Consider the following 18,463-nt stretch of genomic DNA (forward strand, 5'->3'; position numbering starts at 1 on the left):
CAGGTAAATAGATCCCAGAGTTATCTAGATAAAGTAGAAGAAAGATTCAGAAAGCTTCACATGGACCATTTCATCTCAATACGATACACTAAAGACTGAAGGGAGGAAAGCTGTCAGTGAGCCCTACAACGGAACAATTGACAGAACATGAAAGAAGTGATTCCTTCATTAAGTCTAGAGATGAAGCTACACCAACATCAGAATCTCAGAATCAGGTTCAATATCACTGCCATTCGTTGTAAAATTTGTCCTTTCAAGGCAGTACATTGTAACACACAATAATAAAAACTGTAAATTACAATAAGTATATATAAAAAATAAATTCAATGTTGCAAAAGAGAGGGGAAAATACTGAGGAAGTGTTCGTGGGTTCATCGTCCATTCAGAAATCTGATGGTGGAGGGGAAGAAGCTGTTTCTCAAACATTGAGTGTGTGTCTTCTGGTTCTTGTTTCTCTTGCTTGATGGTAGCAATGTGAGGAGGGCACGTCCTACATGATGGGGGTCCTTAATGATGGAAGCTGCCTTCTTGAGACATCGCCTTTTGAAAGTGTCCTGGTTGCTGAGAAGGCTAGTGCCTATGAAGGAGCTGGCTGAGGTTACACCTTCGTGTGGCATTTTCCAATCCTGTGCAATGGCCCCTCCATACTAGATGGTGATGGAGCCTCGGAGCCTCAGAGCCTCAGAAACTTGAAACTGCTCACCCTTTCCACTTCTCATCCCTCGATGAGGTCTGGTGTGTGTTCTCTTGACTTCCCCTTCCTTAAGTCCACAATCAATTCCTTGGTCTTACATCTGGTGAGTAGGCAGGGTCAAATGATGCAGTGATCTAAGAGGATCTAAATCTCACTACTTAAACATGTACAAACCCCATTTCCAGAAAAGTTGGGATATTTTCCAAAATGCAATAAAAACAAAAATCTGTGATATGTTAATTCACGTGAACCTTTATTTAGCTGACAAAAGTACAAAGAAAAGATTTTCAATAGTTTTACTGACCAACTTAATTGTATTTTGTAAATATACACAAATTTAGAATTTGATGGCTGCAACACACTCAACAAAAGTTGGGACAGAGGCATGTTTACATTGTGTTACATCACCTTTCCTTTTAATAACACTTTTTTATCATTTTGGAACTGAGGATACTAATTGTAGTAGAGTTGCAATTGGAAATTTTGTCCATTCTTGCTTGACATAAGACTTCAGCTTCTCAACAGTCCGTGGTCTCCGTTGTCTGATTTTCCTCTTCATGATGTGCCATACATTTTCAATAGGAGATAGATCTGGACTGGCAGCAGGCCAGTCAAGCACATGCACTCTGTGTCTACAAAGCCATGCTGTTGTAGCCCGTGCAGAATGTGGTCTGGCATTGTCCTGCTGAAATAAGCATGGACATCCCGGGAAGAGACGTCACCTTGATGGCAACATATGTCTCTCTAAAATCCTAATATACGCCTCAGAGTCAATGGTACCTTCACATACATGCAACTCACCCGTGCCGTGGGCACTGATGCGCCCCCATACCATCACAGATGCTGGCTTTTGCACCTTTCGCTGATAACAATCAGGATGGTCATTTTCATCTTTGGCACGGAGAACTCGACGCCCATTTTTTACGAAAACTATCTGAAATGTGGACTTATCTGACCACAGCACATGGCTCCACAGCCTTTCAGTCCATCTGAGATGAGCTCGGGCCCAGAGAACTCGCCGGCATTTCTGCATCGAGTTGATGTATGGCTTCCCGCTTGCATAATACAGTTTCAAGTTGCATTTCTGGATGCAGCAATGGACTGCGTTAAGTGACAATGGTTTTCCGAAGTACTCCCGAGCCCAGGTGGCTATAATTGTCACAGTAGCATGACGGTTTCTTAGGCAGTGCCGCCTGAGGGCTCAAAGATCACACGCATTCAACAGTGGTTTCCGACCTTGCCCTTTACGCACTGAGATGTCTCTGAATCTTTTCACAATATTATGTATTGTAGATGTTGAAAGACCCAAATTCTCTGCAATCTTGCATTGGGAAATGTTCCTTTTGAACTGACTAACAATTCTCTCACGAATTTTGGCACAAAGGGGTGAGCCACGACCCATCCTTGCTTGCAAAGACTGAGCCTTTGATGGACACTACTTTTATACTCAGTCATGATACCTCACCTGCTACCAATTAGCCTGCTTAATGTGTATTCTTCCAAACCGGTGTTACTTGAATATTCTGTACACTTTTCAATCTTATTTTAACTCTGTCCGAACTTTTGTTGAGTGTGTAGCAGCCATCAAATTCTAAATTTGTGTATATTTACAAAATACAATTAAGTTGGTCAGTAAAACTATTGAAAATCTTTTCTTTGTACCTTTGTCAGTTAAATAAGGGTTCACGTGAATTAACATATTACAGATTTTTGGTTTAATTGCATTTTGGAAAATATCTCAACTTTTCTGGAAATGGGGTTTGTACATTTCTAGATTAAAACTAGTCTCTTAAAGGGGAGAAGGCATTAATTTATAGAAAAACATTATCCTGCTTATTTGTTTTATATATTAGTGTTCATATGCGCAGTCTGAGAAGAACCTCAAATTAACCAGAACCATGTCGCTCAATGGTTCTTAACAAGAGTTATAATGGTTCCCCACAGGGGCACGCAGGATAGCTTAGTAAACAAGCAAGAAACTGGGGGCTACGTGAGCCTCTGAATGGGCCATGTTAAGATTACCGCCTTAATGAAATATTACTAAAATATATAAAGAAAAAATAATGAATATTGCAATTTAATTGGAACCCTGAAAGAAACGAATGAGAAAATATGCTACGTGATGCAAATGAGACAGCAAAACAATTGTGTGGGGAGGGGCGGAGGAGGGGCAGTGCAGCACATCAATCGTTATCTCCGCTCCGTCTTGGCCATGCATAAATCACCATTCACACCCTCCGGGACAACCGGCTGAGCCCCATTACGCATCCATCCCGAAATCACGAACTGCAGACTGCGCGGGGCTGCCTGCAGCAAGGTCGGTCAATGAATATGCAGGAGGGCGCTGGTTCTGTTTGCCCCTCACCGACCCGTGCTAATGTAGATACGGCAGTGTTGTGTTCGGCCAGCAATGGCTAAACTGCAGATAGGGAAGTATGAGTTAAGTCTACCAGGGCAACTCCCATTAAATCCCTGATCTTATATTTTGAAGGGAAGTTCAATTCCCTTTCCTTGGTGAGTACACACTCTTTATTGCCACTCAGAATATACAGATACAACGTTTTAAAAACATTTACCTAAAAAATAAAATTATTTCAAAAAATACTGCCTCAAAAGCCCAAAGTAACTATTCCCTGCTCATTGCTTTGTTGGAAACCACTCTGACTATCCATTGCAAATTAAAGTGCTTCTTTCATCTGTGAAAACCTTATCTTATCGATCTGAAAGTTTGTTGCCTACAGCCACAGGATCATAAACACTAAAGTAAGCATTCCCAAGTCACTAATGGGGCTTTTTAAAGGAGCATAGTTAATTCAAATCTCACCACTGTCTATTATTTACATTCTTTCCTTGCAGCTGAAGCTTCTTATAATCAACTAATGTGTAAGATACCAAGGCTTGATTAAAGGAATGCTTTTGACCATGCAACTGACCATTTCAATGGACCTTGATGTGCTTTACAAAATTTGAAAGGATTTCCTTCGGAGAACCTCCCCATCAGATCAAACTTTTTGTTCATTTTGGCAGGAAAGCTTGTCTTATAAAGTTTGTATTTAAATCAAAGAGAAAGAAGGCAAAACATATTTTGAAACAAATGTCATTTTTATTTGCAATTAGTTGATAATGCCACTTCCCTGCAGACTGGCCAGAAATAAAAGCTGCAGTTATGAGATAGGCACATCTGTCAAATACCCTGGGAAATGGGTCAAGATGCAGGTGGGCAGTGATTCAGCTCATCCTGTTCATATGTTACACAGAGGCCCTGCTGAAGTTATTACATGCAATTCAATTCCAAATGAAAATATACAATGTTTGAAATCTTACTGCCAACAAGAAGATTCCAAATTTCATGACACATGCCGGTGATAATAAACCTGATTCTGATAAGAAAGATCCCGTGTTTATATCTTTTTTTGTTACTCAACTTCAGCTGAAGATACTTTTGAAATATATGGTCTGTTGAATTGTAGTAAATGAGAGGAAACCATTACAACTATTGTAGTACAAAAGAGCCAAGAAACTAGAGCAACAGATCTCATGGTATTTCTGTGTTTTACTACAACCTGAAGAAAATCATCATGTTGGTAGAGATAAAGTTCTCTATGAAGCTTTACTGCAGACGTTATTATTACTTTTGGAACAGAACAAATGGTTCATACTAATCCTCCTAAGAAGTCAGGTAGTGTAGATTCAAATTAATTATAGTCAAACTCACAAGTTCCTATCTTTTTCCCTCTCAAATTAAGAAGCACCTTCACATTGCAGCTTCACAGATATTAGTTTTACCAGTTGACAATTCTTTGCATACAAGCTATCACACAATGTGACTGGTATTATAGTACTATTTTGTTTGTCCTCTGCTGTCAAGGTAAATGCAAAAAAGTTGCTATGTCTGAAAGTGAAACAAAAATAAACAAAGGAATCCAACCAACAGACTACCATCTCTTTACTATAACTGCAAGAAACCATGACGACTTTCAGATTCACCTCTTGACACTCTTCCTTCCATTTGGACCTTCCAACTTATTTCCTCTCCTTGCAGAAGAAGGGTGCTAACCCCTCCAGTGTACCCTAATCCTGATCTAACTAAGGCTATTTACAACTAACAGTATCCTTAAAAGCTACAAATTTACACCCCCAGATCCAAGGCTAGGATTCAAAGATTCCAAGTAGTTTTTGGAAAACTACTTCAAACGCTGAATTTTTAAAAACATTACCACATTTGAAACAGTTTGTATGTTATTGGGGAATGAATTTGGCATTAAATCTGCTCCTTTTCATTCCTGATTACTAAATCACAAATTATTAATCACTAGAACAGGAGATGATGATGTTCTAAAACAATGCACAGACAAAGAAACTACTGACCTTACTTGGTCAGGTCCAGAGAATCAGACTGTGGTCCAGATGAGGTGCTGACAGTAACTAATGTGCACTGTGATCTCATGGTGCGTACAGAAATAGGAGCCTGGTTGTAGCACCAAAGAGCCTCAAGACATTAACTGTGGTTAATGGATATCACTGGGTGATATGAAACACAAAGTGGATATTCTGCTTTCCTGCAGTATGGAGCATTTCAGCGTATGCATATTGTACAATGTACAGAAAGGTGTACGTTATTACCACAAGAAAAATAGTATTAATTTGCCCATGTGTGGAATGTGTCCCTAGTTAATGCTCAAAGAGTTCATAATACAATTTTGCTCTTTATAAATTTTAAAACTGACATATAAGAGTTCAATTTTCAGAATGCCAATATTGATACAATGCTAAAACTTTCCTTATGCACAGACATTTCTGTGAACCTGCACTGCCTGTGGTATAAGAAACCTATTTTTTTGACAAACATAAAGTGCATTCTGCGGATCCAAACCACAGCAAAGCACTAAACAGAAAGCCCACAGATCCCTGCCAATTAACAACTTTATACTCAGTTTCTACAGTTCATCGTCACTCCTTGCCTTAAGCTAGAATACTGTTGTAAATTGGGGGAACCACTACATCGAGCACCTCCATACCATCCGCCACAAGCGGACTTCCCAGTGACCAAATATTTTAATTCTGAATCCCATTCCCATTCTGACATGTTGATCCACGGCCTCTTTTTGTGCCAAGATGAGGCCATCCTCAGAGTGGAGGGCAACAGTTTATATTCCATCTGGGTAGCCTCCAATCTGATGACATAAATATAGATAGATAGATAGATAGATGGATGGATAGATAGATACTTTATTCATCCCCAAGGGGAAATTCAAACATTTTTCCAGTGTCCCTTACACTTATTGTAGCAAAGCTAATTACCTACAGTATTTAACTCAGTATAAATATGATATGCATCTAAAATCACTGTCCCAAAAAGCATTAATAAATAGCTTTTTAAAACTTCTTAAATACTTTACTAAAGTGCATTGAGTGGTAACTTAAGCTCAGTCCTAACCCCGGCACTTTAACATGTCTTGCCCCTGGTGGTTGAATTGTAGAGCCGAATGGCTTTGGGGAGTAATGATCTCTTCATCTTGTCTGAGGAGCATTGCATTGACAGCAACATCAATTGATTGACATCAATTTTTCCTTCTAGAAAACAACCTTCCCTTCCATTATTCCACACTTTTACTTCTTTTCACTTGCCTATTACCTCTTCTTGGGTCCCTCCTCCGTCACCATGCTCCACTCTCCTCTCCTATCAGATTCCTTCTTTTCCCAGCCCTTGACCTTTCCCATTCACCTGGCTTCACCAATCACTTTTTCGCTAGCCTCCTTTTTATTTTAGCATCTTCCCCCTTCCTTCTTAGTCGTGAAGAAGAGTCTGGGTCTGAAAGGCTGGCAATCTGTTCATTTCCATAGATGCTGCCTGAGCTACTGCATTCAACCAATATTCTGCGTGTGAAAGCTGGAACATTTTCGCGTTTGAGGCGGAGGCATGGATAAACCAATGACATAGTGGTGGATCCCAGCAGAGCGGAACCCTATTATTCCTTTAATTTCCACCTCAGGCGGTTACCGAAATGGCAGATCTCCCGGCACGGAGGCGTCGGGAGAAGAGTTTGTTCTTACTTACACCACAACAGATGGACAGTTGGCCAGACCCCAGGGGCACGGTTGATAGTCGGCCTTGATGTAACTTTGTGCTCCGTCTACCACTGTGCAGGTCACGTTCTTCTTCATAATATAAGCACACCAGTTCCTGTAGCGGGGGTAACAAGGGCTGTCAGTTTACTGCAAATACCAGACCTTAGGGTAAAGCCACAGTTTTGTAGATGCGACTCCCCCCTCCCCCTCCCCCTTCATACAACTACTGACCTAAGGGCAATGCACTAGGTCTTGTTCTCAGACCCCGTCAGTTATGAACGATGGCAAATGCACGCAGTGCATTTTAACTTGCACGGAATCGTAAACTGAACGAGGAGAGATGGAAGGAGAACTACCCATTTATTTAAATCATCGTTTAGTGAATCGCGAAAAAAAAGCAGGCTCCGGTTTTTTTTAAATGCAACGGTAACATAGGTGATGGAAGAGAAAGGAGAAATACTTTTGTTTCTGGTAGCCACGAGTTACAGTAGAGTTTTGAAATGCTAAGTAGGGTTGACTTACTTGCCGCGCCCGGGGGCTCTGTTGGCACTGTACTCCGGAGCGGACCTGGAAGAATACAGATTGTAACTGGCAGATGAAAGAGTTGCTTGCACATCAGACACTAGAAAACTGATCAGAATCAAAGACCAACTCAGGAAAATCGCCTCGCTCTCAGCTAATCTTCCGGCCATTATAACAGGGGCAGTTTTAATTTGACCACCTTTCCCGGTTGTATCCCACTCGCCAGAAACTGCAACCGGCGGCGCAACCTTCTCGGGAGAAGAACCGAAGGGTTTCTGGTCGGACAGGGAAGAGGCCTGAGCAGTGGACCGGGTAGAGGATCTGCCCTTTGGTGAGATGAAGAGCAGATCCGTGCACCGAAGAGAAATGCTTTGGTCTCGGTCTTTTCCTGTTGCTCTGGTCTGAGTTTTTTTTTACGGAATGACGTTAATCCTTCTGCACTGGAATTTCAGGCACACCACTAGGAACTCTGCTTCACGTTTAAAAAATCTTGGCTTAAGCTCCATCCTTGCGTCTTGATGGGAGGTTGGTTGTAACTTTACTCTATAACCATATAGAGTATGTGCAAGAATAATTTGTCGGAGAATTAAGGTTCAAAAAGCACAATAAAATACACGAGATGTGGAGAATGTCATGGGATGCCAAATGGCCACCTCTTCCAGGTTATACCACGCCAATTTCGTGAAATAGTAGTTTCTTAATTTGCCAAAACATCCAGCTCGCTATAAACTAGATAAAAATAGCGCATGTTCTAAGTGTGATGGCACAACTCGTTTTTGAATCATTTGTACAATAATTACATTTGAATAATTGTAAGTTTTTTTTGCATGAAACTAGACAGTAACTTAAAATAACGAAGAAAGTTCTGTCCTTCCCGGTAAAAGACGATAGGAAACAAATTCGTGTCGGTGTTAAAAAATAAAACTGGAAATCTGAGTAAGAGTATTGATTTTTTTTTCCTTTTATACTGCTACAGGTATGTCAGACTGAAGCATTTTCAATAAAGGTGCAATTAAAGCTGCACCAATCGTGCTTTTAAATTTCACCTCCTTCATTTCATCCTGGGCTGGTTTCCCTGTGTACTTTAACAAAACTGATTGCTTCAGCCCATCTGGTAGTGAATGTGTCTTCAAACTGACACTGTATAATGCAGTGTTGAAACCAAATGCAAAGTACATTTTTCAAAGCTGCACCTACCTGCAAATTAAAGCAAAACTTGAATCATGTAACATTGGAGGATGACAACAATTTATTGGTTTCTCTGCTTTTCACATTTAAAGCAGAAGCTGAATAGTTGCAATTGGGACTCTTCTACAGTGGCAGCATTAATGAGCAGAGTGGTGCCCATCCTGTAATTATAATTGAGTGGCTCCATTCTTAACCAACCAGAGAATATCTACACTTTTTCTTCTTGTATCATTTCTGGAGTTTCTTTCACATCAAGGTCCTCTGCTTGCTGCCAATGTACTCCCACTCAACAATTTAATCTGTGGAAAAAAAACAGATGTTTCATCACAACTGGAAATTAAATATGCTTTACATTGCAGAGAAGGAAAGAACAAAGGGAACAACGGTATGGCGAAAATGTTGACCAATCTGGTTCTGGTGCTGACTGAGACAGACTAGTAGATGTTTGTTATTATGGCTGGTCTGAAGGAGGTGCAAGTAGAAGATGAATGAGGATAAGGAGAGGAAGAAAGATCATTACTGGAACTGTGGGGATTTAACCACAGCACACACTAGAAATTTGCACTAAAATGGAAAATGTTGGAAAAACTTTAAAGTTCAAATTTATTAATGTATGTATACCATATACAACTTTGAGATTCATCTTCTTGCAGGCAGCCACAAAACAAAGAGTAACATAAAAGAATCCATGAAAAACCACACTCAACAAAGACTGAAAAACATCCAGAGTGCAAAAAAGGTCAGCAAGACCAAGGAGCTGATGACTGACTTCAGGAAAAGGAAAGCAGCAGTCTATGAGCCAGTTATCATCAGAAGATTAGAGGTGGAGAGAGTCAGTAGCTTTAAAGGCTTCACTGTTATTTCCGAGGACCTGTCCTTGGCCCAGCACATAAGTGCAATTATGAAAGAATTAGCATTACTATGGAGTTTACGAAGATTCGGCATTATACAGTATCTAAGACGTCAACAAACTTTGATTGATGTTTTGTGGAGAGTAAACTGACTGGCTGCATCACAGCCTGGTATGGAAACACCAATGCCCTTGAATGGAAAATCCTACAAAAAGTAGTGGATATCGATAAAGTCATCTCTACCGTTGAGCACATCTATATGAAACATTGTTGCAGGAAATCAGAATCCATCATCAGGAACCCCCATCACCCAGAACATGCTCTCTTCTCGCTGCTGCCATCAGGACAAAAGTACAGGAGCCTCAGAACTACACTATCAGTGGTTTATTACCTCTCAACCATCAGGCTCTTGAAACAAATGGTATAACTTTACTTGCCCCATCATTGAAATGTTCCCACAACCTATGGATTCACTTTCAAGTATTCTTCATCTCAAGGTCTCGATGTTTATTGTTTATTTATTTATTATTTCTTTCTTTTTGTATTTGCATAGATTTTTTGTCTCTTGATTGAACACTCAAGCTGGTACATTGATTCTACTGTGGTTACTGATCTATTATGGATTTATTGACTATGCCCACAAGAAAATGAACCACAGGCTTGAGTGTGGTGACATATATGCATTTTGATAATAAATTTACTTTGAATTTTGAACTTTGATATGCTCAAAAACTTTTGTAGTTGTACCATGGAGAGCATTCTGACAGGCTGCATCACTGTCTGGTATGGAGGGGCTACTGCACAGGACCGAAAGAAGCTGCATAAGGTTGTAAATCTTGTCAGCTCCATCTTGGGCAGTAGCTTACAAGATACCCAGGACATCTTTAGGAAGCGGTGTCTCAGAAAGGCAGTGTATTATTAAGGATCTCCAGCACCCAGGGTATGCCCTTTTCTCGCTGTTACCATCAGGAAAGAGATACAGAAGCCTGAAGGCACACACTCAGTGATTCAGGAACAGCTTCGTCCCCTCTGCCATCCAATTCCTAAATGGACTTCAAAGCTATGGACACTACCTCACATTTAAAATATACAGTATTTCTGTTTTTGCACATTTTTAAATAATCTATCAAATATACATAATTGATTTATTATTACTATTATTTTTTCTCTCTGTGCTAGATTATGTAATGCATTTAATTGCTGCTGCTAAGTTAACAAATTTCACATCACATGCCGGTGATAATAAACTCGATTCTGATTCTGAAGATAGTAAAGCAAAGTAAACAAATAATACACAGAACCTGAGGTGCAGAGTCCCCAAAACTGAAATCACAGCTACGGAGTCGGATGAGTGCTGAGGTGAACGAAGCAGGTTCCAGAGCCTGATAGCTGCAGGGCAACAACTGCTCCAGAACCTGGCAATGCCAAACTCAAGGCTCCTACACCTCCCACCTGATGGCAGTAGCATGTGGAGAGGAAGACAATCAAATGAAGGCCAATGTCACCGAACACTGGTATGTTTTCTGCTCCCAGGCCTCTGCTTTTAGGCTCAATAAACTGATTAGAGAGGCTGGCTCTGTTATAGGAATCAAACTGGACACACTGCAGATTGGGTAGAACTGATCTTGCAGAAAATCCTGGCAGTTCTGGACAGTGTTTCTCACCTTCTGCATGTCACCTTGGTTGAACAGAGGAGCACTTTCAGTAATTGATTAAGACAACTGCGCTATTCTAAACAGTGCTACATGAGGTCACTCTTACCCTCGGCCATTAGGCTCTATAATGAGTCAACCTTTAGCCGGGGAAGTGATGAGCCCCTCCTGTCCGACTGTTTAAGATAACTTATTTTTATTTATTCTTCATACATTTCTTCTAATATTGTATATCCGTGAACTTCTAATGCTACTCTGACGCTGTAATTTCCTTCGGGATCAATAAGATATCTATCTATCTAATCTAGCTCATAGCTTTAATTGGAAAGGAGTAATGGAGCTGAGCTTGGGTTTGTTTTCCACTTTCAGACCTCAACGTTTGCCACCAGCGATGGCCACCCTGATCATACCTGCATTCTTCGGCATTAAATTTGTGATTCTTTCAGGAGATCGTAAAATTGCTAGCTCATTAAGATGGTTCATTTGTTAAATGGCAGAACTGACATTTCTTAAAGAACTACCACGCAGGGCAGGGGGCATTCAGCAGAGAGAAAACCAGCATTAACATGAGTCCATGCAAACCAGTTTGCAAAAGGGGAGATATTATTATGAAAACTGATTCAATAAGTGATTCACTGCTTCATCTGAAAGGCCTTCTGGGACTTTTGGAAAGCTGAAAATGAAAATTCCAAAATAGTCCTTTTGGAAAGTTGATGATGGAGGGAAAAGTAAAATGTTACTGAAAATGGAGGATAGTTGTGAAGGCTGGTGGAGGGTAGGTGAGAATACATGAAGCCTGTCATTATCTTTAGTAGGCAGATATTGGGTGATAGTAGAAGTACAGAAAATGGAACGGATCAGATGAAAGGTCTCAACCCAGAACATCAATTGCTCGTTCCCTCCAGTGATGCTGCCTGACAAGCTGGGTTCCTCCTTTGGGTGTTGCTACAGAAGATGGAACAGACCTCGTCAAGAATGATGTTAAATCTGGTGCAAGGGAAGCCACTGGTGAGGAAAATGGGACCCCTCCAAAGCACTGCTGTGGAAGATGCTGCAATAAATAAACAGTATTACTGAGCAGGAGAAACTGTGCAAATGGTTGAGGTACTTACATGAAACAGGATGCTAATAAATGATTCTATGAGGCAAACAAGAGAAAATCTGCAGGCACTGGAAATCTGAGCAACACACACAAAATGCTGGCAGAACTCAGCAGTCCAGACAGCATCTATGGGAGGAGATAGTCACTACCTCTTCCCATAGATGCCGTCTGGCCTGCTGAGTTCTGCCAGCATTTTGTGTTTTTATTTATTTCCAGCATCACCAGATTCACTTGTGTTGCCCTTGTTTATGGAAAAAAATCACAGTTGACATTTCGGACTGAAATCCTTCCACAGCGCTGGTGAGAAAAAGATTCTATCAGGCATTTGTAATTACAGTATAGCTTATGAAACTGCTTTGAAGAAATGATAAATAAGCAGTATAGTGGATCAATTACAATTATACTGTTCCTTTGTCATTTCTCCAAAGTGAAAACTGACATTCAAATATGCAAAATAACCAATCAATACTGTCTTTCATATTACAAGATTTGGCAAAGTTAATGGTCCTGAAATTGATCTGATGACTTTATTGGGAATTAATTAATGGAGACAAATTCTGTTAAAGCACAATAATCCCCACTACAGATGTCCACCATTCTCTGTACAATAAGAACAGAAAATGCCGGAAACACTAGGTCAGTCAATATCAGTGGGGGAAAAACTTAGGGTTAACATTACAGATCAAAGACCCAATTGTTAAATTTGTTTCTCTTTCCATTGCTGTGGCCTTACTGCTGTCCTTCCAGTATTTTCTGTTTCTATTTCAGATTTTTTGATCTGCAGGGCTGTTATTTAAAAAGTGACTTCAGGGTCCTGATCCTCTGGCAGGGTCATGTTCACAAATAATGGTGTATAATACAAAAGCTAAACTTATTTTATACAAAGCATTCATATTGGAGCTTTATTGGCAGAATAGGGATCAGGGTGTGTTAATAGGAATGTGTGATTAACATTGTAAATGAGTGCTTGATGGCCGGCTTGGTCAAAGGACATGACTCCATAGAAAGGCCGCTGCACCATTAGAATTGCAGAGAAGTGCCTATATTACACAGATTCATCATTTACTGTAATAAGCCCAGCTCTGCCTGCCTTTTCATTGGCTGCATGGAGCAACCCATGTTGCAAGCCTTCACTGGTTTTGCTCTCCACCTCTTACCCTGCTACGTTGACTGCATTGGTGCTTCTTACTGCACCCGTGCATAACCCCATTAATTTTGTCAATCGCTTCCAACTTGCCCTCAAATTCATTCGGTCCATTTTTGAGCTCTTTCTCCCTACTAATCCTTTACATGTGAACCCGTCATTGTTACTTATTGTATCCAGTGCTCTCAGTGCTACCTCCTCTATGTCAGTGAGATCCGACATAGATTGGGGGAAATCACTGCATTCAGTATATTCACTCCATCTGCCACAATAGCCAGAACCTTCCTTTGGCTGGCCATTTTAATTTCACTTCTGATTCCCATACTGATATGACTGTCCACAGCCTTCAGCGCTACCAAATTGAGATCAGATGCAGATTAGAGGAACAGCACCCTCATATTCTGCCTTGGTAGTCTCCAACCTGATGGCTTTAACATTGATATATCTAATTTTTGGAAACCACCCCGTTTTTCCCACTGGCTCCATCTCCACATCTCTTCCCCTCGCTCACCCTCTCAATCTGCCTGCCACCCAAATATTCCTCCCACAATTCCCGTCCTCTCTTCCCTTCCTGTATTCTATGATCTACTGTCCCCTCCTAACAGATTCCTTCTCCTTCAGCTCTTTGTCACTTCAACCTTTTGCCTCCCATCTTCTTACGTCATTCCCACTCACCCTCTCTCTTCTGGATGTAACTAACACCAGCCAGTGCTTGCTCTATTCCTTCCCCCCATCCTTTTATTCTGGTGTGTCCCCTCTTTCTTTCCAGTCCTAATGAAGAGTCTCGATCCAAAACATTGTCTGTCCCTTTCCCTCCACATATGCTGCCTGACACATTGAGTTCCTCTAATATTTTGTGTTTTGCTCCAGATTCTAGCATCTGCAGTCTCTCATGTCTACATTATGAGTCTACTGGTTAATGTAAATAAAAATTCAACTTTCACATTTCCCTGCAGTTCTTAAAGTTACATTAGTTGTAATCTTTCACTACATTGTTTATGTAAAGTCATCTCTTTTGTTTACCTTATAGAAAGTAAGTGAATTGGAGTTAAGCTCTGAACTTGGAAGACTTGGAGTGTGATGGGGGTTGGTAATGCATAAATTCATTTTATAGGCTTGATTCCAAATGATTGACTAAGTTTATTTACTTTACAGTTATTTGCTAGATATTTTAAAAAATGTCATAACTGAGGATAACTATTCCCCAGCTTGACAACAGCAACAACAAAAAAAAATCTAATTATTGAATTGCAATAAATTACAAAGGATATTTGATATATTTCAGAGGAATAAATTTTGGTGTCCTTTAGAAAGCAAAGATATTATAAATGAGTTGGAAGTCTAAGTTATTCAATAAACCTTTTAAAATTATAGTGTGATACTAAAAGAAACTTCTCATTTTCTGACAACAAAAAGAACTGGTAATTTGTACAAGCATGCAAGTGGGTTGGGTCAGGGGATTTTCACAAAGTTACATTTGTTTTAGATTAAAATTGTACACACTGACTTAGGCAAAACTCCAAGGTTTGTTAAAGCTCCTATCTAACAAGAGATTTATACACTGTCACAAAATGAAGTCAGAGTTGTCCAGCTTTTTCCTTTTCACAGGCACAGTTTATTGGAGAATGTATATCCATATGGTCACAGATGAGAAAGGCTATTCCCTGTTTAGATAGAATCACTGACATCAGAAAAATGACTCACTGTAACATTGTTATAAATTTCCTGTAATAATTGCAACATCATCTAGAAAATAAGTAGAACGGCAAATGATACAGAAACCAATTCTGAATTTGGTGACTCACAATTTAAGATATTCTGTTCTAGCTGGCTTTTGTAGTTCTATCTGATCCTAAATGGAGCCCTCTTATAATATTAATTGAAAATATAATTTATGACATTATAATAAATCTTTTAAAGATTTGCACTTTATAAGATATATACAGCAGGATGTATAGCTTGGTGTTCCATGCCATCATCCCCTCTATATTATTAACCAAGCTTCCAAACCTGGACTCCTGTACCTCCCTCTGCAAATGGATCCTTGACTTCCTCATTGGGAGAGTATAGTCAGTACAGAATGGTGATAACAGCTCCTCCTTGCTGAAAATCGGCACAGTATACCCAAAGGATTTGTGCTTAATCCTCTGCTCTACTCTCTCCATACTTATGACTGTGTGGCTAACCACAGCTCAGATGCCATCTATAAATTTGCAGATGACACCATTGTTGTCGGTAAAACATCAGATGGCGACAAGGCGGGGTACAGGAGTGAGATAGATCAGCTGGTTGAGTGGTATCACAGCAGCTACCTCACATTCAACATCAGCAAGAGCAAGGAACTGATTGTGGACTTAAGGAAGGGGAAGTTGGGAAAACATCCACATTGAGGGGTTGGGGGCAAAAGATGAGAAGCTTCAAGTTCCTGGATATCAACATCTCAGATGATTTATCTTGGGCCCAACACATTAACACAATCACAGAGAAGGAATGCCAGCAGTTCTATTTCATTAGGAGTTTGAGGAGATTTGCTATGTCACCAAAGACTAGCAAATATCTGCAGATGTATAGTGAAGTGCATTCTGAACGATTGCATCACAGACTGGCATGGAGGCTCCAAAGCACAGGATGACAAGAGACTGCAGACTCAGCCATTGTCATCACAGGGTCAGCCCTCCCCACTGAGAAGATCTTCAAGAGGTGGTGTCTCATGAAGCCAGTATCCTTCATTAGGGACTTTTACCATCCGGAAAAGCCCTCTTCTTGTTTCTACTGTCAGAGTGGAGATACAAGAGCCTGAAGATCCACACTAAATGATTCAGAAGCAACTTTATCCCCACTGCAATCAGATTTCTGAATGGTCCATGAACACAACCTCATTATTCTTTTTACACCAAAATTTATTTTGGAATTTAAATTAATTTTATGTCACGTAAGACAGTGATAATAAATCTGATTCTAAACTTCTGCAAGGGATTTTAAACAACCTCAAGATATTTCTTGCTTTTAGAAAAAGCAATGTCACTTTTTTACAGAATGAGGAGAGGATACAAGTCTTAAAATGTGTGAGCTTATTTGATAAGACTTTTAACCATATCCTTTTCCTTAGGTAGCTCTTGAATTCGGATGATTTGCTTCAGTGGTTTTGGTAGTGGCTGAAGTGTTGCGTGCAGTATCTGTGTACTCTGTCACAGGTGGGACACATAATGCTTAGACCGGTGAGAGGGTTATTTAGGAAAGTTGTAATGAATTCATTCTGCTGTTTGCTGGAGATATGCGCGAGTTCCTCCCGAGGTACTCATTGCCTTTCCAGGTGTTCCTTAAGGACCAGAGATTCCTAAGCACCAGTAAACATGAAGCATTATTCCTAAAGTGTGGACAATGATCCACATTTTATAACTTCTTGTTGTTAGTCTGATTGTCTGGAGGCAGTGTTATACAGAGGGGCCAGGTTGTTGGATGACCTTTTGACCTCAGGTTGTTTACTACCAGACCAATCTAATTGTATGCTTCAGTAAGGGAATCAATAAAGACCTAATGATGTGCAAGTGTTGTCTGCAGTGAACAATTTCCCGTTTTAACTTGCCTTATCAACTCCAGTCCTGTTAGAGGTGAGGTACGGCATTGCAGTGGGGAAGAATGAGAAGAGGTATTGATGCAGTGACAAGACATCCAAGTTTAAGGAGATTTATTTCTGAGGTTTAAACATTTTGGCTTGCATGATATTATATAACTGAAAAAGAATGATAATGAGCTTGAGGACAGCCAGATGTGAGAAGGATTCTCCACAGTCCCTGGTGGTTGACAAAATCAAAGATCTATGTGAGTTTGAGAAAGGCTGGTTACAATCCTTTTGTGCCTAAAATCTAATATGGCAGGCCAGGGAAATCCTTTTCATTGGATTCCGTAGATAAAATCAAATTAAATGTTTGTGACTTTGTATGACGGAATAGGATTTCATCTCATAATTCAGAATCGCTAGGAACTGTTTAAAACTTTTAAAATAAGTCATTTTTAATAGCTGCTGACAGACTTCGGTGTTCAAATCTGAATGGAGTATTAACAATTAATCTTTTTGAATTTTGTTATGTGTTTACTGCTGAAGAAATGAGCCCCCGGGTTAGTTTTTATAGGCTTGGTTAAAAGGTATAAGGCGAACTTCGTGCTGTTTCATGAAAACTCAAGTTATAGTTGTAGGTTGGGCTGGGCGGTGTTGAAAGTTTGGACCCCTGTGAATAAATGTTTCCAGCTCCAAATCCCACATTTTAGTCTCGGTGCCAGCATGAGTCAGAAAACAGACCATGATTTCACACTGAATCCCAGAGACGGGCGTCGATGGGATGAAACATCAACTCAGCTTCAGCTCGCTCGTTTCGTTCTCTCGTTTTTAACGACACCGCCCCCCCCCCCCAAACACACACACCCATCAGCGACATGTAATTGTCTCTGTGCTAACACCCCGCAAGTTCTTTGCAGCAGTTGTGATCGTCTTACATTAAGTCCTTTGTATTCATTAAATCAACTCACCAGTTAAGACCACCACTCACCAGAATTTGATGGAATCATTTTACAGATATAACGTTCGGATCGAGGCTATTTACTGTGAAGAGACAATCTCAACCTCTGAAGACCAGATTGGTTCATTCCGCTGCGAGCATTTAATACTTTGTCTGATAATAGTTCGCTTTTCTGTTTTTTTGATGTTCTGAAAATGAACATATTTCAACATTTCTAAGATGTTTCAATTCAGATTAAACTGCAATAGCTGATATTTTTCTTCAGTTGGGCAGTTTAGAAAGGGCAGTGTATGCTGACATTTTGTCATTCATATGAAATGATGTTCAGCCAAGCTCTGGGAGGGACCAGTGAATTTATTTCTTACGCAGTTAGTGGGGACTGTGGGGGGGTGTGTGTGGGGGGAGGGGGGAGAATGTGACCACAGCATATCCTGAGATTCCCAACTGGCATCCAGCACTAGTGCAACTAAATGCTGAGGTTCTTCCTTGTGAATAGGAAGGCTCAGAGTGAGTTCCTAACATTGATTAGTGTCAATAAGGGAGGGGGTGGGAGACACATTTCCAACACACTCGCAGGTGTACTTCCAACTGCTGCTTCGACATCACCTCCAATGATACTTCCTTACTTATTTCCTTTTGGTAGCTGAGGGATACCAACCCTCTTCCCCATTCCCCCCCCCCCCCCCCCACACGCAAGGACATCTGTAAACGGGTTGTTCCCTGC

The 18,463-nt window shown here is 40.4% G+C and overlaps 1 protein-coding gene across 1 annotated transcript in view; it reads right to left on the minus strand.

Annotated features, from left to right (window-relative positions):
• LOC132399340 (EMILIN-2-like) overlaps window positions 1-7,941 on the minus strand; it is an 89,443-nt gene extending 81,502 nt beyond the window's left edge. The window contains exons 1-2 of the mRNA XM_059979598.1: window positions 7,286-7,941; window positions 6,753-6,878 (exon numbers count right to left, since the gene is read on the minus strand). Coding sequence (XP_059835581.1) covers window positions 6,753-6,878; window positions 7,286-7,455 — 296 coding nt within the window. The 5' untranslated portion in view covers window positions 7,456-7,941. The remainder of the gene's footprint in view (window positions 1-6,752; window positions 6,879-7,285) is intronic.
• Between the last annotated feature and the right edge of the window lie 10,522 nt (window positions 7,942-18,463).

Source organism: Hypanus sabinus, chromosome 1 (genome assembly GCF_030144855.1).
Source record: "Hypanus sabinus isolate sHypSab1 chromosome 1, sHypSab1.hap1, whole genome shotgun sequence".
In the NCBI taxonomy this organism is placed as follows: Eukaryota; Metazoa; Chordata; class Chondrichthyes; order Myliobatiformes; family Dasyatidae; genus Hypanus; species Hypanus sabinus.